Source organism: Filicampus tigris, chromosome 7 (assembly GCF_054856515.1).
Source record: "Filicampus tigris isolate MCC_2025a chromosome 7, RoL_Ftig_1.0, whole genome shotgun sequence".
NCBI lineage: Eukaryota > Metazoa > Chordata > Actinopteri > Syngnathiformes > Syngnathidae > Filicampus > Filicampus tigris.
In genome coordinates this window covers 15,646,480-15,669,859 of record NC_141223.1, presented here as the reverse complement: position 1 = coordinate 15,669,859, position 23,380 = coordinate 15,646,480, and the positions used below count along the sequence as shown (strand labels likewise).

Sequence of the window (23,380 nt, the reverse complement as noted above, 5' to 3'; positions counted from 1 at the left end):
GGTTTTATAAAATTGCCCTGTAACATTGCGCTGGTCAACACATTTTTGTCAGAGATGCAGGTAAACTTTTTTTTTTAGATGATTTTTATTTATTTTTTTCCTGCTGATTCTGAATCTGTCCTCATTTTTTCTCTAGCACATCAGGTTTTCATAATAATAACAATAATATTATATGTAATATATTGAGTAATGTTCATGAGGTCAAAGTTAAATCCAGCAACAGCTTGTTTCTGAAACGTATATCTATAAATTACAACGCATGGTAAAATCCAGAGGTGGGCATTCCGTCAGACTGATAGACTCACACGTTGTATTTCCGAATGATGGGACACCTTCTAAAAATGACGGACTGACGAATGACGGAAGTGGGTTTTCATTGGGAAGTGTTATTGTCACTAACCACGTCAGTCAGTGACGGTCCGTCACCGTTTTTCTGAAGTTTGTTGTGGGACCGACTGACGGACCAACAGACTTAACTGATGGACTGTTGGACTGACGATTACAATTCAGTTCGTTGTGAAAAAATAATTTAACGGAAATGAGGGGAGCTGCTTCCATTGGCCGATCATCCTCGTTCCATCTCACAATGGCGCAAACACCCTTTTCCACCTGTGCGCATCAACAAAAATGTCAAAAGGAAGAAAACTCCACCCATGCGCAGAGTTAGACTGCACCTGGCTCTAGATTTAGCATGAGAAGAGGACTCAATGTATGTGGCATTTTGTTCGGGAGGAAAAAAAAACTGTCAAGTAAATGCCCGATTTTTTTTTCCAACCTCCATCTGTAGGGTTTATCACAGACTTAAAAGAAAAAGAAACTAAAAATTTGAAAAACGTGTTTACCAGGCCTTAATGGAAATTCATCTTAATCCTGGTTCACACGGCAACATTTTAAAATTGTCGGCTAACTTCCAAACTCTGAGATACCCCACACGTGACGTGAAAAAAAATCACGGGTATAACTGTTTTGAACGTGTGTGGTGTGTAGCCACACACCAAGATCAGCACATCACACACACAACCGATTCATTCACTGACAAAATCTCACAAAACCCCTCGAGATCAAACATGACTTCCGCGTAAACAAACATGGCGGACGAAGAGGCAGCAGGGGTCTCAGATCGTGTCTTGATGGTGGCGCTAATTTGTGGATTATTTTTAGCGGAAAAAGAAGTGACACAAGAAGAAAAGACGCTGGCCTCTGTTTCGCCATGACAGTATTGATTTTTGCCCCCCCCCGTCACCTCATTTTCTGATTGGCTGCACATCACTGTCAACCGGCTGTGTGCTCGTTTGTCCTCGGGGCACATCACACCTCAGAGTAGTCGAGATCAGTCTGAGCACACCACACACTGCAGGATTATCAGATAGGATTATTTTTGCAGCAGTTAGAAGAATCGGGGCCGACCTACGATTGTCGGGAGGGGAGATTGGAGGCTAAAATCGGGCTGATTATCCTGCCGTGTGAACTGGTTTTAAGGTACTCTGCCACGTCTGGCTTGTGTGAGTACTCTGATAAATTGGGTTTTCAGTTTGTATTTGGGTTTGTGTGACTGTGTATTCAGATTTTTGCTCTCATGAAAAAAAAAAAGCCAGGTGATGGCTGTTTAAATTGAAGCACTGGTAGACAAGGTTCCTCAGTACTAGAAATAATCATATACAGGACAATTGTTGTAATATAACATTTTATTTAAAAAAGTGGAAAAATACAAATTGTGATGGCACAGCAAATGGAGCAGTGTGAGTTCGGCAGACTTGAAACGTCACTTGTTATAGAACTTCAAACACACGCACTGTTCTTCTTCTACAACTATTTTGTCTTCACCGTCAGCCCGTTTATTAATCTACACTCGTACCTTCCGCAGAACCCCCCTCCACCACAGCCGCCCCCGTCGCAACCACCACCACCGCCAGCCACCAGCCGCGCGTCCCCGGGGCCGGCACGGAGCGCTCCCCGTTGTCCTCGCCCACGCTGGCCCCTGCGCGGGATGACACGCTGGGCATGGTGATAGGCGGCGCGGTGGGCGGCGCCCTGGTCCTGATCCTGGTGCTGCTGGCCGTCTGCTTCTCTTTCCTGCGCAAGCGCCGCACCTTCCGGGGCGACTACTACACCAAGCAGTACCTGGGCCCATCGGACATGCAGAAGGAGACGCAGATGGACGTCCTGCAGCCACACGAGCTCCAGGAGGTTTACGGAGACAAAGGCAGCCAGGAGCTCAAGTCCAAACTCTCCGGGGAAGTCATCTACCCCGAATACAGCGGCGAGGAGCAGGGCGGTGACGACTGGGCCAAGCGGGAGTGCGACTACTATGCCGATCGCTACCGCGACCAGAAGACGCAGCACCCTTGCGGGCTGCCCGTGCTCAACAACGGCTCGCCGTACCTCCCGGACGACTGCCGCAACAACTGCGCCGACGGCGACTACGTGGCGCACATGGACGGATCGGTCATCTCGCGGCGGGAGTGGTACGTCTGAGCTCAAGTGCGTACCGTAGACCGCTTTACCGTGATGGCGCCGGGACGTCTCTGCCGCGGCGCGGTCAGCCCATGTTTGGCATCTTGACAGCTCTCGGTGTTGAGTAACAAAGACACGCTCTCAAAGGGAACGTCAGGAAATCAAAGGAAAACGAGGCTTTCCTACACACTACTGAGATGTGCTGGCACTCGCACAAATGTCAAAGACACACCTGCTGGAGACCCCCCGTGGTCGCCGTTTCCCCCCTGCCCCTTTGTCACAGGTGTCAAACTCAAACCCCCAATTTTCTGTGACCCGCCAAAGCTTTCCACAAAACGTCCCTGTTCAAAACTCCTCCTCAAACTGCAAAGCAAATGTTCAGTAATCCTCTGCCGCAATCAAAGACAAGCGAGGATGCTGAGCATCTCCACTGACTGACAAAGTTTGCATGTCGGGGAAGAGCTCACTAAAGGCGGAACAATCAATACTCGGACAAATCTACTCAAGTACTTGTACTTGCTTACTTGCCACCAAGGAAAGCAAACCGACCTACGCCTTCTCCCATTTCATACGCCAATGGATTGTTTTTATCTTTTCATCGATTTTTGTCTTTTTTTTTGGGGGGGGGGGGGGGGGGGGGGTGATGTCAGCACGATGGACTAGTGGTTAGCACATCTGCTTCACACTTTTGAGGTTGTGTGTTTGAATTTGGACCAAAGTGTCCGTGGGTGTTAACGTGAGTCTGAATGGTTGTTTGTCTGTGTGCCCTGCCATTGGCTCACGACCAGTCTGGGGTGTACCCTGCTTTATTCTTTCAGCAAGTTGAGGACTCCAAATTTGTCCATAGGTTAAATGGTTGTTTCTCTACATGTGGCGACCAGTCCACTGTGAACTTCGCCAAAAGTCATCCTGGCTTGAGTGAAGACCCAAAATGCTCCAAAAAGATGAAAGGTTGTCTATACAATATATGCCATGTCACTGGCTGGCGACCAGTCCATTATGTGCCCTGGCCCTGGTCGGAGACCAATCCAGGGTGTACCCCGCTTCTCTCCCTAAAGGTCAGCTTCGTTAAATTAATTCAGTGAAAACTCAAAATTGTCCACAGATGTGAATGTTTGTTTGTCCACATGTGCCTTGGAAATGGCTGGCGACCAGTCCAGGGTGTTACCCCTCTTCTCTTACCAGCCGGGCTAAGCTGCAGCTACTCATCAGCACTCTCGACGCTAGAAGGCTTTTTTTGTGTACGTGTCATCAAAGTGGCGCGTTGCAGATGTGTTGGTGTGTTTTTTTGTGGCCATTCTGTGCTTCTGTTTGTGAACCCCCCCACCCCCCACCCCCCAAAAACAAGAAAATGAACACGTTTTCCTAGAGGAGGAGGACGACAACGTCTTAGCGGAAACATTGTTAGCCGCTGACATCAGCGCCCGCTCGTCACTGAAAAAAGTGCAAGGAATTGGAGAGGGGAAGACGCGTGGAAAAGTTCCCAAATAGAGGAGGAGAGACTCTCGCTCTCTGTCTTACGCTCTCTCTGAAACACACTCTCAAATCCTCAGCAAAGCACTGACATCATCACTTGTGAGCGCACACCAACTTGCACTTTTTTTCCCCTCTTGCTATCCGAGAGGGCGTGTTTAACTCTTGCAAGACTGTTCACGTCCAATTTGACCAAAACAAATACAATGGTGCATTGTGATACAAGTGACGCGTGAGTTTTTGGAGATGTGAGTTGTCATTGGGATTTGTGAAAAAGAAAAAAACATTTAAAAGAGGCTTCACGCTGTTTGATTGCCGCTGGCAGCTGACGTTTGCAGTTGCTTATTTGAAACCAACCACACAACTTCGCCTTACGCTTGATTCATGCTAACACTGTGCAAAATGACATAGATGAAAACACATTATTGTAAAGATTTATTTTGACTTAATTTCCCCTCTAATCACGATGCTCAAATGTTTTTTATGTAAAATATTGTCAAGTGTTATTTCGTTTGGCATGAAATAATTACAAAAAAAGTTTTTGGGGAATGATGGAACAGATAAATGGCATCTTCATTCATTTCAATGGAAAAGATGATTTGTCATACACATTTTTATGCGCGTGATCGACTCGAGGCACCACTGTGCCCAAAAATAAGACAGAAGCATACTTGTGAGATTTTTTTTTTTTTTTTTTCAGAAAAAAAATACTTGCAATATTTTTGGGTTAGTGAACATCTCATAAGCAAGATTGTTTAAAATACTTTAGGCCCCTGCCTAGTCACAAGTCACCTATTTGCAATTTTAAATATATTTTAATTTATTTTATTAGGGGGTGCAGCCCCCATTTTTAGTGGAAAACACATGGCGGCAGATCCCGGCTTATTCAAGAGTTTTTTGTGGGGTTAAAAATGTGGACCCCTCCCCCTATGTAATTATAAGTATTGTCATTAACGCAGGGATTTTGGTTATTCGCGAGGTCCCCAGCACCCCCACTCAACATTCGTCATAAATATTGATCCAAAATGTGTGGCGTTCCCTTTTCTCTGAAACATGTGGATGAATGATCTGTTTATTCACGTCGACAGACTAGAATTCCATTTTGAAAAGTTCCAAATTACATCTCCACATTTATTCTGATTTCTGCAAAATGAAGCGCATATGAAAGGGTTAAGTCGCTTGGGGGCAAGGCACTGAGACGCAGGGAGCATGTGTTGCGTCTCCACCTCTTTGGGGTTTTTGTGCTGCCGCTAGTGGGCCCATCCCATCCCGTCCCCGCCATCGCTGAGAATAAACCACTTTAATGTCTCACACACACACACACACACAGAAGCGCCGCCCGCCCGCAAGGGGGAGCGGCCCTCACCTCAAATCTCCAACTTAAATTGAGCCTCTCGCTAAATTGGTCGTTCTCGGCACATCTGCTTACTTAAATCGTCGTCGCCTTGTCGGCTGCTTCAATCGGGCCGGTGAAAAAAACGTCGAGATATTTTTGCGGATCGGAAATTAAAAGGAGGACGAGGGACACACTGGAAGGAAAATATGAAATCGTATTACCAGCCTAACGTTAGTTAGATCTGGCACCCAAAAAAAGTTGGATTGTAAGAATGAAAGTTGTGCTTTTGAAAAGGATTTTTTTTTCCCAAGAAAAAGTTTTGTTTTTTTCCAAGTAATCATCAAGGGTCTTTCTTTTTTCTCCAAAGAACTTTTTCAAAGAAGTTTTTTTCATTGTATTTTATCACGAAAAAGTTTTTTTTCATGTCATGTTTTTCAAGATACTTAAAAGACTGAATCGACTGCATTTATTTCAGAAAAAAAGTTGTAATTTTATGAAAAGATGGACCCCCCCCTTGATTTTTAGTTGTACATAAAATTGTACCTAAGGGAAAACAAATTGTATGAGTTGTGAAAAAAGAGACTTATTGCATTGGGGAAAAAATGTCTTTCTTGTAAGATTACACTTTTTTTTTTCTAGAAAAACGTATTTTCATTTTGTCCCTCCTCATGACGAATGCAAAACTTTTGGCCAATTTTGGGAAGAAGCGTTGGTATGTGACAAGCACTTTGTGTGACAAATGTGCAACTTATTCAAGCGTCTTGTTCACCTCAATGAAGGTAGTTTTAGTTCTTCTTTCACCATTTTGTGTAGCTAATGCTAAGAAGTGACGCTAAGAAGTTAGCGTTAGCATCCGCTGTTTAAGATGTTAGCTTAGCATCAGCCGTTGCGGCTGAATGGACGGTGCCTTACCATGTCTATGAGATTGCAAGTTAGCCAGCGGCTAAACGGGACAAAAGCTTGTTTATCCTGAGCATTTTCTAATTGGACGCGTGTAACTTGTTACGTTAGCAGGCGAGCCTCAATCTTGGGAAATATTGTCTTATACATAAACTGGCGTGTTTTTTTTAATGTTGGAAATGTAATTTTTTTGTATGTGTAACATTTGAAGAGAAGTTCAATTCTTGTCCCGACGTGTTTTGTATGGACTGCTTACACTCTCCCGGGAAGCGGAGAAGAATGAATGTGTGACAAGGTTTTGTTACGGGGTTTTTTTGGGTTCCATTGTTTGCAATAAAAGTTTCTGACCTTAGCGCATGTTGTCGCGTGTCCTCTCATCAACCTTCCCGTCGCTCACTCAAAGCTTTTAAGAGTTGCGACTTACGGGACTCAAGTCATCCTTTTATTGTCTTGAGTCACCATTCGCCCACTTTGTTGACTTTAGTGTGCTCTCGTTATGGGCGGCACTCGTTTTCTTTCTCTGTCCATTGAGGTACTCCTCATCAGGATTTAACTGGATTTGCCACCATTAGCGTTCCAATTGAACATTAGGTGGCTTACGCCACGTGAATTTTTTTAGAAAATAATTCTGAGCTTTTTACTTTAAAAAATAAATAAATAAATAAATAAATTTAAAAAGGGGGAAAAAAAAAAAAATGCAAATTAATAAAAAGGGTATTTTAATGTGACGAAATAACTTTTTACTCAGAAGAAATATTAATCAAAAAAATATATTGTTGCTATCGTGTGAAAAACACTCATCTCCATTTTTCTTCGTTTTCTTATTTTTACACGAATCTTGTTTCCGCGTTACAGACATCGCATTAAGTTTAAAAAAACTTTCCAAAGTTGGAGATAAGTGTTTTTCACAGGACAGCGAAAATATATTACTAGAGTACCCTTAAGGTAGCCCATGGGCCTTTTCTAAAAAAGCAGCATGGTACACTGATTTCCTAGGAATGTTGTAGAAGTGCTCATTTGAAAATTTCTAGAAATAGTATTGCAAATGGTAATAACTTGGTTCCTAATTATCAGAGAAATAATTAACAAAATTAAAATCAAATACTGAGGCGGACAATATCATTAATTATTGACAATAACATTATTCAAGGTAAGTCGAACACATTTATTAATACGTGTACGTCAAACTGATAGCCTTTTGCATTACCCATGAAGTGACTGTTATAAAAAAGATTGGTGACCTTTTGTTTTGAAGACGTCCGTCCTGAAGAAATGTGCCTTTTCCCCACTAAATTCTAAGTTCTTTCTCAAATTATTTTTATATCATTATTTGGTGTTATATTATTTGGTATTTTTCTTTCCTGCATAGTGAGTTAAAAAAAAAAACTACTTTCAGACAAATATATGATTTAGAATCTTTTTTTCCTTTTTATGTGGAAAAACAACTTTCCATAGAAAGTTTTATCTCCCCAAAATGCTTCTTAAACGCATACCTCGAAAAAAAATATATATATTTTTTTTTTCTTACTTTTACTTAAATATAAAACTATGCTGCATTTTTTTCTTTCAATCAAGAGTGGTCATCAGGCTGAGGCTTATTTTCAGGGTGGCCCCATTTTGCAGCTCGCGGTCATTTGTCTTGTGTGGTGAGTGTCGTCACCTGTGATGCTGGCTAAACGAAGCGTTTGACGGCCACCGCCGGCCATGCAGCCACTTCGTCATCATCGCTAACGCCTCTTCTTTGTCGCGTCCTGACACCGACTGACCACCCGCAGCCACTTTACTCTTTGGCGCCCTGTCACCCACATGCCCGCCCCAGCTTTTATTACTCACTGATGCTTTTTTTCCCCCTCAAATTAATAAGACTTTACGTCAAAAATATTTTTTCTAAAAAAACATCTCGAGGTGTTTTGACTTTTTTTAATTTATTTTTTTACATCTTTTAAAATCTGTTTTAGAAAGTCTTAATACTTTAACCTTTTTTTCTTATGGGAAAAAAACTAATCTCTTAATTTTTTAATGAAATAGCCTGATCTTTTTCTCTTGGCAAAAAAAAAATCTTGGAAAACATTGATTTTCTTGGATAAAAGATTACACTTACATTTTCTAGGATGTTTTTTAAACTGGATTTTTTCTTGTAAAAAAATCATTAAAAAACTATCAATTTAGTCTTGTCATAATACATTTTTGGGAAAATTTCAAAATTTGTCTCAAGAAAATGTTTTTCTAGTAATCCAAATTTTACAGAAAATGTAAAAATTCGTATGAAGAAAAAGATTCTAGAAAAATATGGGGCTTTTTCTTTGCAAATCTTTTGAAAAAAATTACTAGTCTTATACATTTTTCAAGTACATTTCCAAATTTGTCAAGGAAAAAAAACTTTGAAAATGACACTTTAATGAAGAATGTGACTTATTTTGTCATGAATTTTCAAGAAAAATTTAGAATGAGTATCAAAAAAATATTTCTACAAAAATGATCCCTCCCCCACACACACACAAAATTTCTAGAAGTCAATTTCAAAATTTGGATGAAGAAAAAAAAAATTCTACACAAATATGGGGAGTAGGGTTCTTCGCCAAAAGCTTAGATCAAAATCACTTCTTAAATAGTTTAAAAAATTCTATTACCATTCTGTAATTTTTTTTTTTTTATCGAAAATTTAATTTATTAAAACAAATCAACCTTTTCCCCTGATCTGCACCTGGATGCCGACTGACCACCCAGCGCTACTTTCCATCCCACCCCCACCTCGAGAACCCCCCCGATCCGCAAACATGGCGAGCTCTTAAGAGAAACGACGTGTTGCTACGATGTCTTCCCTAATCCGGGCCCTCCCGCTCTAAGTGGCCACCTTTAATCCCCTCGGCCGGTGCTAACCCGGCAACCCCGCTATCAAACCCATACGTGTTGTTTAGCAAAGTGACAACTCTGCACCCCTGCCCCCCACAACCTCAGATTAGAAGGAGAAAGATGATACTTAATCCTCAGCGGCATGTGGGTCCGATAACGCCCTTCTGGGACGTCACTTTGCTAACCTGTGGCTAATCCATCAAGCTAACACTTTGCATGTTGGTGCAAGCGCGGCGAGTTGCCCGCGGACGCTTTGTCTTTCCGCACTTCATGAATCCATCAGCAGAACTGTTGAGTTATTGTCATGGCAGCTCACAACTTTCTTCAAGGGCTTCCTGCCATCGAAATGTCCTTTTTTTCCTTTGAAGGGACTTGTCCTTAAAAAAACAGAACAAAACATGGTCTGCGATGATTTTGCACAATCCGATTAATCGTTGGTTTCTGTTCAGAGGCGGTGCTCTCAAAACCCTTTTTTGTTGGCTTGTTAGCTGATGAGCACGGGTGGGCCCCACATCAAACGCACTAGGCGGACTTGGCCCCGAGCGATAAATTCCCATGCTGTGGGAAATAATCAAACGGCACAACAGGCTGGCAAGAGAGCCGAGCTGCGGCAACTACAAGTGGTGCCAATCGCAACAAGTTCAAGTCAGATTCTTTTCAAGAATATCCCTTTTTTGAAAAAGAATTTGAAAGAAAGTTGTACTTTCCAAGATAAAGCGTCTGTGCCTATTGAATGTCTATTTTTTGGAAAACTTTTTAAGAAAAAAAGTCAGCCTTGTGCCATTGAATTAGTTTTTTTCCCCGGACAAAGTAAGTTGTATTATGTTGTAAAAAAGTGACTTTTTAAAGTGTAAACATTGGTAGAAAAAGGATGTATTTTGGGGGGTTAAAAAAAATCATAATAGAAAACATTGAAGTTGCATTTTTGAGGGGAAATGCTTTTCTCGCAACAAAAGCAATCTGGTGCAAAAACAACCTTTTCCTTGGACAAGTATGCACCTTGTTCTCAAAAGTGACTACTTTAGTCTCATAAAATTAATGACTGTAATCTTTTCTTTATGTTTTTTTTCTCCTTAAAAAATACATTTTGAAATACATTTCTTCAACCCTTTTATGGAGAAATACGACATTTTCCCCCAGCAAAATAGATACTTTTTCCCCCCGAAATAATACAATTTTAATCTCATTATATTACTACCAGTACTTTCCCCCCCAAATAGGAAACATTTTGGTAGCCGTCACAAATGTTGCCCATTCTTGTGTCCCCATATTGCTGGCTGTGCGGCCTTGTCGCCAGGCCGAATTGCCGGGGCACAATCCCATGACCTTTTACAACCACGTAAAGCACGTGATGTAACCATGTTGTAGACGTCAGCTCGGCGCTTGTAGTTTTTATTTGGGCTAATTGGCGGTCACGGCCCACCCGCCTCTGTGATCGGATTGGGTGGGTGGCCCCCTCAGTGGGGACAGACGCGTGGGAGAGTCGGCGTCGCTGGGAATTATTCCGCCGGGCCAGAGTGCATCTCAAACTCTGCGCTCATATATAATCCTACCAAATTGGCAAATGGCTGCATGCTGCAAAAGCAAAAACTAGAGCGACACACAGCAGCTAACTCATGTGATGTAGCTTGCTAGCTTGGTTGCTTGGTCAGTTACTTACACTTAGTAAGGTACTTGGTTGCTCCATTAGTTACTTAGCTTGTTGGTTGGTGCATTGTTTCTTTAGTTACTTTGTTACATGGTTGGTTGGTAAGCTACTTGGTAGGTTGTTGGTTGGAGGTTTAGTGTGGTGGTCACTGATTTGTTAGTTCTTTACTCAGTTGGTAGGTCAGTTAGATAGTCACACTGTTGCTTGGTTGCTCCGTTAGTAACTTAGTTTGTTGCTTGGTAAAAAAATAGAACTTGTTGCCGCATAGTTTGTTAGTTACTTTTGTTGTTTGGTTGGTAAGCTACTTGGTGGTTGGTTGGTTGGTTGGTTGTTCGGTTAATTACTGATTAAGTTACTCAGTCGGTTGCTCCATTAATTACTAAGTTTGTTGGTTGGGAAAAAAAATGTAACTTTTGTTGGCCCATTGGTTGGTTAGTTACTTTGTTACTTGGTTGATTTGGAAGCTACTTGGTAGGATGGTTGATGAGTTGGATTAGTTTTTTGGTTCTTTACTTAGTCGATTGCTCAGTTATTTGCCGTGTTGGTCGGTTGGTTAAAAAAAAAAAAAAAACATCTTTTGTTGGCGCGTTGGTTGTTACTTGGTTGTTGGTAAATTACTTGGTAGGTTGGTTAGAGGTTTTGTGTGTTGGGTTTGTAGGCTCGTTCCTTGGTTGATTGTTTGGATGGTTGGTTGGTTGGTCAGTTAGTTAATTAGATTGTTGGTTGAACACAGCTTTTGTTGTCGCATTGTTTGGTTAATTGGTTTGTTACTTGGATGGTTGGTAGAGCTACTTGGTCAGTTGGAGGTTTACGGTGTTTGTTTTTTACTTAGTTGGTTGGTCAGTTTGATAGTTACTCTATTGGTTGGTTGGTTGATCGGTTGATTCTTTCATTACGTGATTGGTTAGGTAGTTAATTGCATGTATTTGCATTTTTGCTGGGTGGGTTGATGATGCATTGGTTGATTGGTGCTTTGACACCTTAGTTGGATCAGTTGGTTTTGGTTACCTTGTTGGCTGGTCAGTCAGTTACCTAGTTTATTAGTTACTTCCTTGTTGGATTGGTATTTGATTTTTATTGGGTTCGTTGGCTGATTGGAAAATTGGTTGCTTTAGCCTGATGGTGTGTTGGTTGGTTATTTGGTTGGTCTGTGTGTTACTTGGTTGGTCACTCAATCAATGGCTCAGCTTGTCACTGAGTTGGTCAATCAGTTACTCAAATACTCTTTTGGTTGGTTGGTCAGTTAGTCACATATGGTTGGTTACATGAAGTGTAGATGAAGATGTTTCCTCTGTGCTGCACGAGTTTTCAGGCCTCCATGTGATGCCAAGTTGTGGTTTTAACCCGGTGGTGTGGCATTCCTGTTCTTCTCCGTCTGCAGTGTAAATGATGTAATTGCTTTCAGGGACGTCTGCGTCTGGTGTGTTTATTTTCCATCGCAAAACCTGCGGCGTCACCTGCTCGCGTCCGTCCACCGGTCCAGCTCGGCACCGCTATCAGGCAGCTGCGACCATTTGGGTCGCGTGACCCCTCCCGTCATATGACTGCGTGTGGACCACCATGGGAGGCTGCCACTCGCAAGCCCCTCACACAAGATCAAAAAGCGCAAAGTCAGCGTATTGTTGTAACGTGTCACTTCATCAGGTCAGTATGCAGCTCAAAGACATGAAAGGTTCTTGCACAAGATCTACAGTATATCCATTCATATGTAGTCCAAACGTGAATGCACCAGCACGCTCTTGAGCACGCTATTTTAAGCATTGTTTTTTTTCCCCCTAATCATGATATTTTAAAATGTCACTTGCCTGCATTTAGACAAGGAGTGTGGCCAAACATTTGTGCTCAGGGCCACATTTCATTTTGTGGGCCAGGTCATTCGTAAATGATGTAAAAAATAATAATAATAAAGACTTGAAATGTTTATCTGTTTATTATCATCCTAACAGTCAATTCTTATTTATTATTTTACTATTTACTCACTGTTCAGTTTAATTATTGACCAAAAACATGAAAAAAATGTTTTTACTAAAAGAAAATACTCACATTAACCAATTGTAATGAGGAAAGGGAGAAAAAAAAATCAAACTGAAAAAAAGTAGAAATACCTTTTCACTAACCGAGGAGAAAAAAAAAGTCTACGTTAATGATTGGAGACTTCATGAAATGCCAGTCAGCTACGCAAATCATATTTTTACAAGATAACAAATTATTTGAAGCAAGTGCGGGATATTTTTTTTAACATTTTTTTTAAATCAAAGAGGCATGACTTTTTTTCTCTACTACATCAGATTTTCATGATAATCATAATAATATAACAACAATGTAATATAGTAATATGTTTAGTAAAATTTATGAATTAACGATTAGGTTCAGCAACGGGTGGATTTTTTTCTGAAGTCATAGCTATAAATTACAACAATTAACAAATTAATAATAATGGCAAAATAATACTTAATCAAAAATGTCAAGAATTAAAAATCATTTCTGTCATTCATATTGTAGTCGACTGTCAGTTGATCGGTTAGTAAGACTAGTTTAGTTAATTGGTTGCTTTGTCAGTCGATTAGTAGCTCAATCAGATGATCTGGTCGGTTGATTGGTTGATCACATTTTCCAACGCAAAAGTCTAAAACGATGCATAAAGTGTGATAAATATAAAATTAGTAGTTTTGGAGTGCTTCCAACGTCAATAATCCACAAAATTGTGCTTTGTCTGCACAACTCAAACGAATCAATTCCCTTGAACTTGTCTTTGAATGCATATTAGATCCCATCAGCTACGTTCCTGAGTGAAAGTCCGCCTTCCTTCCCTTCACCGTTGACACAATCGCTTCCTAATTGCGGGTGCTCTGTCTTGAAACAAAGACACATTTGACTTCGTTAAACGCAACCGCCATTGTCTACGCCAGGCAGGGAGCGACGGCTGCAAAACGGACAAAAGGACGAGAGGAAAGCCATTGTTCCGGCCGGGCGCCAGCGTGCGTGGCGGGCCGAGGCGAGGGTGAGGTGAAGCGCGGCCGGCGTCAAACTGAATCAACGAGCAGGTCGGTGGACGGCAATTTTGGGGGGAGGGAGGCCCGGCAGGGCGCTCGTCGAGCGGCGTTTAAAGTCGACCAGCGTGAAGTCTTAATTAGTGAGACTTAATGCTGACGTCACGCTGCGACGGTCAGGAGTTGGACGAGGATGAGAAGGATGGTGAGCTGAAGACAAAACAAAGCGCCGGTAGGGGCTCCGGGGGCAGGGTGACGCTTGATTAACTTGAGTTTTTCCCGACTGTCAGATAAAAGGCCTCATCCTGTTCTCCACTTGGCATCTGGACCACCAAATTGCACCTTTTTGTCCCACCTTTATCCCTCCTGTCGGTTTACACTTTCACGCACGCTCAGGTTGATTGGTGGTAATGACCGCGCGGTGCCCCCCCTGCTGGCCAATCACATGCCAAGGGCTCCACAAGGGGAAGGCCGAGGGGGCTGGCACAACCACAGCTGGCGTGAGGGTGTCCATGCAAGTTGACAAACGTGACTAAAATGACTACAAATTTTGTAATTGTGAAGTTTAATTCTGGACTCTAATCAGTGTCAACTCAATGGATGTCGCCCTTGTTTTTTTTAATGGGTTCTCTCTCGTCAGTCCAGAACCATGCAAAGTATCTTAGGCTGACAGAAGACTCTAAATTCAAGTAAATGCACGTGTTTCCAGGTGTCTAGTCTGAAGTTGACAGGTCTACCCTACTTTTTACCCTGAAGTTCACCAAAATGGACTCCTCAAACTTCCCATCACCTTAAACAGGTTCCGCTGTATAGGAAATTCATATGAAATCTTGGTGAACAAGATTGGTTACATGGTTACCAACCTACGTGACCCGAACCCAGAAGCATAAATATGGTCCACAGAAGCAAAGGCCAAGTACTTTTTTTATGTTTGTGGTGGAAAGTTTATGCTTCTTGTTTGAGGATTCCTAGGTTCTTCCCTTTTGAACATGTCTCCGTTTCCTGTCTTTGTTGGTTCTTGGCGCTTTGGCATTCATCTTGTCTTCTTTTTTAGGTTTTAAATTACTTTTGGTCAGGCTTTTTTTTTTCCCAGTAAAGAGAACAATCTCTTATCTTGCTGACAATTTCGGCTGTCGGACTGACGAAGGCTGGAGTGACAGTCGGAACTGTCAGCAAGGTAATAGATTTTTCTCTTTACTGGAAAAAACATTTGTCTGAAGAAAAGAGACTTAAAACCTTTGCTGGTCCTTGTTTCCAGCTTGTTGTTAGGGCTTCTTCAGTATGCAATCTTTAGCCTGCCTGACAGTACAAGGATTTACTTGTTTGGATTCCTGCCTTTATTTTTCCGCCTGCATCTGGAAAACTGACGTTTTCAAAACATTGACTGACGTTTTTGAGCCTCAAGTCTCGAGGCGAGCAGAGAGATTTATACACTAAAGCTAATGCTACAGGTTAGCATAGCGTAACTGAAAAAATCACTCGACTTCCTGACCATCCTCAGCGCTTGTTCTTGACCATGTATGATGTCACTGATTTGATCCTCGCAATACCTAATACTCATTATATTTTCAGGGCTTAAAATGGACATTCCTTCATTTCCAGTGCTTAGGCTGAGCTAGACTCAAAGGTTTCCAAGCTTTTGACTTACATTGATTGGTTCCAAACATGGTACCTCATGTAACCACCGGTTGGGAATGACATATATGCTAAAATCAATTAATTTAACACTTACAGCATTAGCATTCTCCCATTTGTCCAACCAATTAACCCCCCCAAAGGACAAGATTTAGTACCTCCGCCTCTTAAATTGCACGTACAGTAGTTGTGTGTTATTGTTGTTAGGCTCATCCAGAAATAAACGCCTCTCTCTCTGTCTCACACACAAACACATACACACGCACACAGGCAGCCGCGTAATCACTTAGCGCAAAGAAGTGAAATGCAGAGTCAGCGCAAGTAACACAAAGGTCATGCTGTTGTGTGCTATTGGCAGCAAAGCAAGGAGGCGTGTGCGTGGGTGTGCGTGTGTGTTCGTGTGTGTGTGTTGGGATAACACCTGCGATATTGGCTGGTACAGTGGGAATGTCCCCTTTTTAGATTGTGTTGTCATTGTGATGGCTGAACATCGTGTGTGTGTGTGTGTGTGTTTTTGACAGGAATGCAACGGTTGAGTGATCATAGCGTATATGAGGGGCGCCACGGGGATTTTTGAGGGCCTCAACTTGTGTTTGTTGTGTGGGTGTGTGCATGCGTGTGTGCGTGTGTGTGCATAATAGATTACCAGTCATACTTGCTCCAGCTACAGGTTCCCGTAAGAGCTTATTTATATTGGGGATATGGGTTACATATTCACATATGCAGATATGCACATGTGCAATACCGGTCAAAGGTTTAGAAGCTCGTCCTAATTCAGTAGCATGAGAAAATATCCCTAAACCTGTGACTGGTAAGGGAGAGTGGGCTAATTTGTGCCAAGGGGCAGGTATATAGGGCCACCCCTGTTGTTTAGAAAACCACCGAAGAAGTTGGTCATGTGACTACATATTTTTGAAGAGGCATTTGTTTCGGTCATCCTGCAAAGAAGGGATACACATGGCTTGATGGGTAAGAACATTTAAGTTTAGAAAAAAAAAATTTGCCCTTCAAATAAAATGTCTATTTCTTTTGATTGCTGTGGTTGAACAATTATAGAAAAACTTTGAAAACAGTTCACACGTTTAAGAGGTTTAGTAAGCTACATCACGAGTCTATACAGTTAGCATGATGCTAGCTCAAAAACAGCTGGGGGATGCATTTATTTCAAAATGGTGGGTGTGGGGTAATTTGTGCCAAAGGACCTGGGTCAAGTTGTCCCAATGGCATAACTTCCCCCCAGTTTATGATTATTTATTACTTTATTGTTATTGTACATTGTATTTTTACATTTGATCACTAAAACTATGTGCCATTCTTAATTTTAGACCAAAATCCATCAGGGACCACCAGTTCACATTCCCCTGCAGCATTGACAAGTGGAATGTCCAGTAGTAGGCCGAATCTGTGTGTGCACATTTTGGAATAGTAATTTTGTTCTGACCATGTGTTTATGTGGCGCTAGGCCTTGTTGAAGAAAATTGGCCTTTGCTGATGTTAAAACTTTCAATAAACATTGAACAAGTACTTTTGTATTGAATTTGTCTTGCTTTTATATAGCATTATCGTTTGTGAGATTAAAATGATCTTTTTTTACTTCATTTATCAACGGCACAATTCACCCCAGTGATTGGTTCTAAAGCTATATTTCTCAAACAGTTTATTTAAGATCCAAAGTGATTGCTCCCAGGGATGCACAACATCCGAAATTATATGTATATATTTTAATTGGAGGAATTCCTGTGATCCCCTTGTGCAAAATTAGAATCAGCATTCGGAGTCTACAGCAGCAATTTGAAATACGTGCTATTCATGATATGCTAAATATGATTCGAGGCTGATTCTGAAATGGGGCTGATTTCAAATCTTGTTCGTAGTAGCAGTCATGCTACTTCAGCTTTGCTTTTAGCATTAGTGTTTCAAGTGTACAGTAACACTGGCTAGGTTTACATGGTCACATTTATTCAGATTAAAAACCTGATTAGAAAAAAAAAATCGATCAAGCCCATTCCGATCAAGATTTTATTCCGAACGAAAGGGGTGGTTTATGTCGATTGATAATAAAATCGACGTGCATGAAAATGCTTAATTCGAAATTTCTTTAAAATTATTAAATTGTTAAACTGTTTTTATCGCACGTCTTTGACGTCAGTGTACACGTTTCTATTATTCCCGGAAGCTAGTAGAAGCAGAGCCAGTGAAAGACATGGCAGGCGCAAGACTGAACTAGTCCAAACGCCATTAGGAAGTATCAACTCGACGTAACAGCGCAAACGGAAAAAATATGCAAAATAACGCTAACGTTCAAAGTAGAAATGGACGGAGCGATGTTTTATTGAAACGGACCTTGCTACGGCTTCTTCTTCATCTACTATTATTTCCAGTATATTTGGTCAATCTGCGCATGTCAAAATAATTTGTTCCGATCGAAAGTGTGATGCATAAACACTCAAGTACTTTTTTAGTGTCCATGAAAAACAACGCCTGTGATCATCATTTCAATCCAGACTCTGATCAATTTTGTCCATGTAAATGTAGCCAGTTGTAAAACATGGGCCACCAGACCAAAACCCCCATTTGAGTCGATCAATTTATCAACTCCTGCCCCATTTTAGGTTTTGTTGCATCAGCAGTGCAATGCAGGCTGTTTGACGCGTTACTGAGCTGGACTGTGCAGTGGTGATGCGTTCGCGTGCTCCCCCTCATCTGCTCTTTTAAAGAGACGCAGAGCCAGCGTGACCAACCGAGAACACTGACGCGTGCGCCACGTCCATAAACTCGCATCGATTCGCTGCTCGCCTCGCTTGTTGCCAGAGTCATTTGTCCCGCTGCTCGAAGCTTTGCATGGGAATTTTGTGTTGCATCAGCTGCACGATGATACACGCACAGACACACGCACACACACACACACACACCCACACACATTATCTCCCAACTGCCTTAATTACGAGCTCGCTGGCAAGGAAGGAAGTCTTTGACTCACTTAACGCCTCATGTAGCACTACAGTGCAGTGTATGCAGTTTCTTAAATCCATTTTTTTTTTGCTGCATCTGTTTATTTAATATCATAATTTTGTATCATTTAAATCTAATTTGATGGAGTAGTATTATTTCTTCCTCATACTTGTCATAATCCGGATAAACGTGTTTCAGTTTATGGACTATTAGTCTTCACTAAAGTGATTAATTTCATTTGAGTCATTTAAGTCATCGTGTTGCCTGCTAACTCGAGCCACTGAGCCAAAACGAGCAAATCAACTGAGTGTGCTCATTTGAGTCATTAAACCGTTTCAACCTATTCACTTGAGTCTGCGGTGTTTCAGGTGAATCTGATGATTGGAGTTAGTAATCTGATACAATGGATCAACTGAGTCTGCCGTTTTTTTCAAGTCCACTAACACAAGTCAAATTAACCGAATCAACTGAGTCCAAAGTGTTTTTGGTTAGCCCACTAAACCGAGTCGATGAACTAATACAACTGAATCCGGGATAGTTGCTGTGAATCGAGTCAGAGACCCGACCGAGCAAGCATTTCAGATGAGTCTACGAACTCAAATCAGTGAGCTGGTAAAATTGACTCTTCTGAGTCTGCATTATATCTGGTGAGTCTGCAAACTCCAGTCACTGAACTGGTACAAACAAAACAACTGAGTCTGTGGTGTTTCTAAAGGCGTAGATAGACCAATCGGACGTTGGCCAACTAGGACCGACGCTTACCACCTGTGGCATCGGGCCGACTGTCGGCACGTCGCGCTGGAAGAATACACCACAACCACAGACAGCGACGCTGACCATTAAAGTAACTTCTGCGCATGTGTGAGATGTAATACACCTCCATACCATCGGTGGCGGTAGGCACTATTCCTCACGGTTAGAAAAAGCCAACCGGAAAGCTATTGGATGGAGGCGGATTATAAAAACAACAGAACTCCCACGCAAAGCAAACCATCACATTCTTGACACAGTATCGTGAAATACTTACATTGTCAACCCTCGCTCTTGTACTTGTAAGAATATTAAGGCAGTAGAGGCGTGCTCACTGTTTATCAGCATTTGTCACTTCCCATTCGTGCTCCGAGCGCAGATTTGCTAGCCAATCAGAGAGGCTATTTGAAGTTTGCAGTCGGAATCGCTGACGGAAGCTCATTTAAAATCAGAGGCGGACTGGACTGGATACTATTTCAAACACCCGCTCCCCCCCCCCGAAAAGAAGGCGATCGACTAACGACGGAATGGTCCCGCTCCGCAGACAGATGACGAATAACAGACGCTCCATTTTTTGTAAAATGCCCAGCTCTGATTATTTGTGGCAGGTCTGCTAACTTGTATCAGTGAGCCAATACAACTGAGTCTGCGGTGTTTCCGAGTTGGCTAACAAGACTCAGTGAAATGATGCAACTGAATTGTCATAGTCTGCTGTGTTTCTAGTGAATCCGCTAACACGAGTCAATGAACCCGTACAAATCAATGAGTCTGCTAACTTGAGCAAGTAAGCCAATACAACTGAATCAACTGAGTAAGCGGCATTTGTGTTATGTTGGCTAACTAGCGTAAATGGGTCGAATGAAAAAAATCTTCAATGTGTCTGGTGAGTCAACAATCCCAATTCAGTGAACCGATAAAACCAAATCAACTCTGTGCTGTTTCCAGCGAGTCCGCTTATCGTAAGTGATCAAATGAAGCAGCTTTTATTCGCCTCCCGCTTTCTCAGTTGCATAAACACATGAAACACTCAGCTGTGTGTCCACAGCATAAGTAGCCTACTTAATAATAAGTACTTGCTAATAAATGCTTCTTGATGGCCTCATTATCTGCTGCACGGTCACGTGTGAGTCATTTGAAGTCCACTAAAGAGTCATTAGGCGCAGGAGAGTGCACCGCAACATCAACAGGAAGTCACGCAGACGTGTCACTCAATAAGTTTGACTCTTTAAAAGCATTCCGGCCAGACCAAATGGCGCATTTGATACGTGCTGACAATGACTTCTTGGACTCCGTGATCATGACATGGATTGTCATTCCCAAACAAACACAACACAAGTCCATCCATTAACCCTCAGGCCTTGCTGAATTTGACGACCTTTTCAGCTCGCCATTGTTTGGATTGTTCAAAATGAGGCTTCTTTACCTGCATACAGTTTTACCTAACATTAGTTCTTGTTTGCATAAAATATACAAATTAAATTCCAGTTTGTTTGCAGGATATAAATGTTGTAAAACAGCCTCAAAAATGACATTTTCACACTCTGTACCAACTTCCCCCCCAATGATCGCAAATCACTGACGTCGGGCCAAAACCTTGTACCGGTAGTGTACCGCCAAAATAGTCACTTTTCAGGAGAAGTGGCAAGTTTGTTCAACCATTTGCATTGCATGGTGAAAGCGAGCAAGCCATTCCCAACACTTTAGATTAGCCAATAATGTGTACAGATAACACCCACGCCGACCAATAGTATAGATTTTTGAAAATATATGAAATTCACCAAAATGTGAGGTTTTGGCCCAACGCCGGTGAAATTGTACGTTCTACAGCCAAACTCCAGCTGGTTTCAGCAAAAGCTCTGGTGGGTGAAAAAGCTTTCCTTGTAGCGTCTTCATAGACGTCGAGCGCGAGATTAAGATGCTCAACAACCAGAAGTCGGTACACTTAAAGCTTTTTCACTCTTCGATGCATCGGCCAAATCTTTTTTTTGTCAAGACTGACTTCCATTGCAGCCCAATGGATACTTTGCCAAACATTGCCTGCCTTTGCGCTAACGCCTACTCTAGGAGTGTGGTGTTTTTCGTCAGAACTAGCAGTTCTTTCGCTGCGTTGTTTCCCAAGAACAGGTCCTGTTTTGAAAAACCTGCCATGGGTAGCGAAAATTGTAATACGAATTGTAACGGTGTGACGAAAAAAAATTCTTGTCAGACTGCAATTTGCAGGGCTGCTCTGAAGTAGTGAGCCATGCGGAATGGAATGAAATGCTTACAAGAGCTGCACAACCTTTGCTGTCAAATGCTGATGGCCTCACATCTGTCCGGATGATCCTGGGACTGAAACAAATTTGAAAAAACGAAGTATACAGTGACTGATGACACTGTGTATTTATTTATGGCTTCATTTTTGTTTGTCTACTAAAATCTGCTTTTTACTGCTCACAGCTTTTCTTTATTTGTTTTGAGTGGCATGTCTTTTCTAGCCTATGTTGTTGTGGCGCATCCCAACAATTTCAGCCATGTGACCAGGATGCACATCTGTGAAAAATGCGTAAACTCTGCGTAGGGTTCGTGCGTAAACTCATCGTCTGGGAAAGACATTCCAGCCGAAAGCAGCGGAGCACTTTGGACGTTTTCCGGACTCGTCATCCAAGCTCATGAAGCATTCGGTGGGGAAGTGCTTGGGCTGCTTTAATTAGCGTGTAAAAGTGACCTCCAGCCTCACGTTCCTGTCATTACTACATTGGCTGGACGAGGCAATGGCAAGTGTGCTTGTGTGTGTGCGTGTCCTAAAAAATGGAATGTTCCATTTCATTCTTGAACTGTCTTTCACCTTCCGGAAAATATCATCATCCAGCAAAATTGGAAGAAACACTGCTTTAATACAGTTTATAGCACCGGTTCTCAAACTGCGGTGTCTGCAACTGGGGATCCGGGAAATAATCCATCAATCCATTATCCGAGCCGCTTATCCTCACAAGGGTCGTGGGTTTGCTGGGGCCTATCTCAGCCGTCTACAGGCAGTAGACGGGGTACACCCTGAACTTGTTGCCAGCCAATCACAGGGCACACATAGACAAACAACCATTCACACTCGGAGTCACACCTAGGGACGGTTTTAGAGTGTTCCATCAACCTACCATGCATATTTTTGGAATGTGAGTGAAAACCCATGCACGCACGGGGAGAACATGCAAACTCCACACAGGAAGACCAGAGTCAAGAATCAAACCCTACACCCCCAGTACTGTGAGGCGGACGTGCTCCCCATCCCCATCACAGGACAGTGTTGCCACAAAGGGAATATAATCACCTAGTCTTGTGATTCTTGTGAATGTGGTTGCCCATTTACCAAATCCTGAACCAAATATTCATGGGCCCATTTGAAAGGAGGTTGGCTCAAATGCTAACAATGCTAACAGGCTGGACTAAGACGGATTTTGCTGTGGACCACAACACACACCACCTATGTAGCCATGGTGGCATCTGTAAAGCTGCAGTTTTGCAGCAGGAGTTTGAAGACAAAGCTCTGAATCCACAATACTTTCAAATCTCGTTTCCACATCGATCCGTGGACAGCCTTAGCAGACGTTTACAGCATTGACTGTCACTGGCTTTAAAAAGCTTCTTCAAACCACAAACAAATGAGTGGCCATTCATTTGTTCCTATATGCTATTAGAATTATCCTGCTGCGGTCTGCACCAAAGCTCGACGTGGCCTCACAACATCCTGCAGGGAAAAATGGACTTAAGGCAACAAACTTGTTGCAACATATAGAAAAGTGCTTGTAAAACGTTTTTGGCAGATTACAGTAGGAACTCCAAATCAGTCCTTAGCTCATTTACTGTTTATGGACATTTCTATTTGTAAGCTGCAATCCAAACGTTTACTGCCACCAACTTACTTAAAGATGAAGTCAAAGCAAACATTTTTTTTCAAGAATATCTTCTATGCAACCCCACTAGTTGAAACAGGGCATTCTGATAAATATTGCGTTGGTGGAATAAGTGTTAACCCACTCGTTTTTAGCCATCTCTGGGGGCGGCCATTTTGTCTTCTGTTGACTGAAAATGACATCACAACTGCTCACAACAACCAATCACGGCTCAGATTCAGAAGACAGGTCAGAGATGGCTAAAAACAAGTGCATTTTAAAACCTGCAGGGAACATATTATTGAAAAAAAAAATGTTTGGGTTGACTTCCGCTTTAAGTATATTTTTCTCCGGGTAGGCGAGGAAGACGATCTTTCCCTGCTTATCTGTGAAATTCAGGTTTGTAAACCACTGTACAACTAACAATCCCCTGTAGATGGCAGGATCACACCACTTTGGAGTTGAGGTCAGCAGTTTTTGAGTAGACAAAAAATTAAGCCGTGAATCTTGCTTTTTTGAT

General features: G+C 42.1%; 1 protein-coding gene across 1 annotated transcript in view; it reads left to right on the top strand.

Annotated features, from left to right (window-relative positions):
* nectin3a (nectin cell adhesion molecule 3a) overlaps window positions 1-3,047 on the top strand; it is a 46,255-nt gene extending 43,208 nt beyond the window's left edge. The window contains exon 6 of the mRNA XM_086035851.1: window positions 1,865-3,047. Coding sequence (XP_085891977.1) covers window positions 1,865-2,475 — 611 coding nt within the window. The 3' untranslated portion in view covers window positions 2,476-3,047. The remainder of the gene's footprint in view (window positions 1-1,864) is intronic.
* Window positions 3,048-23,380: the final 20,333 nt, after the last annotated feature.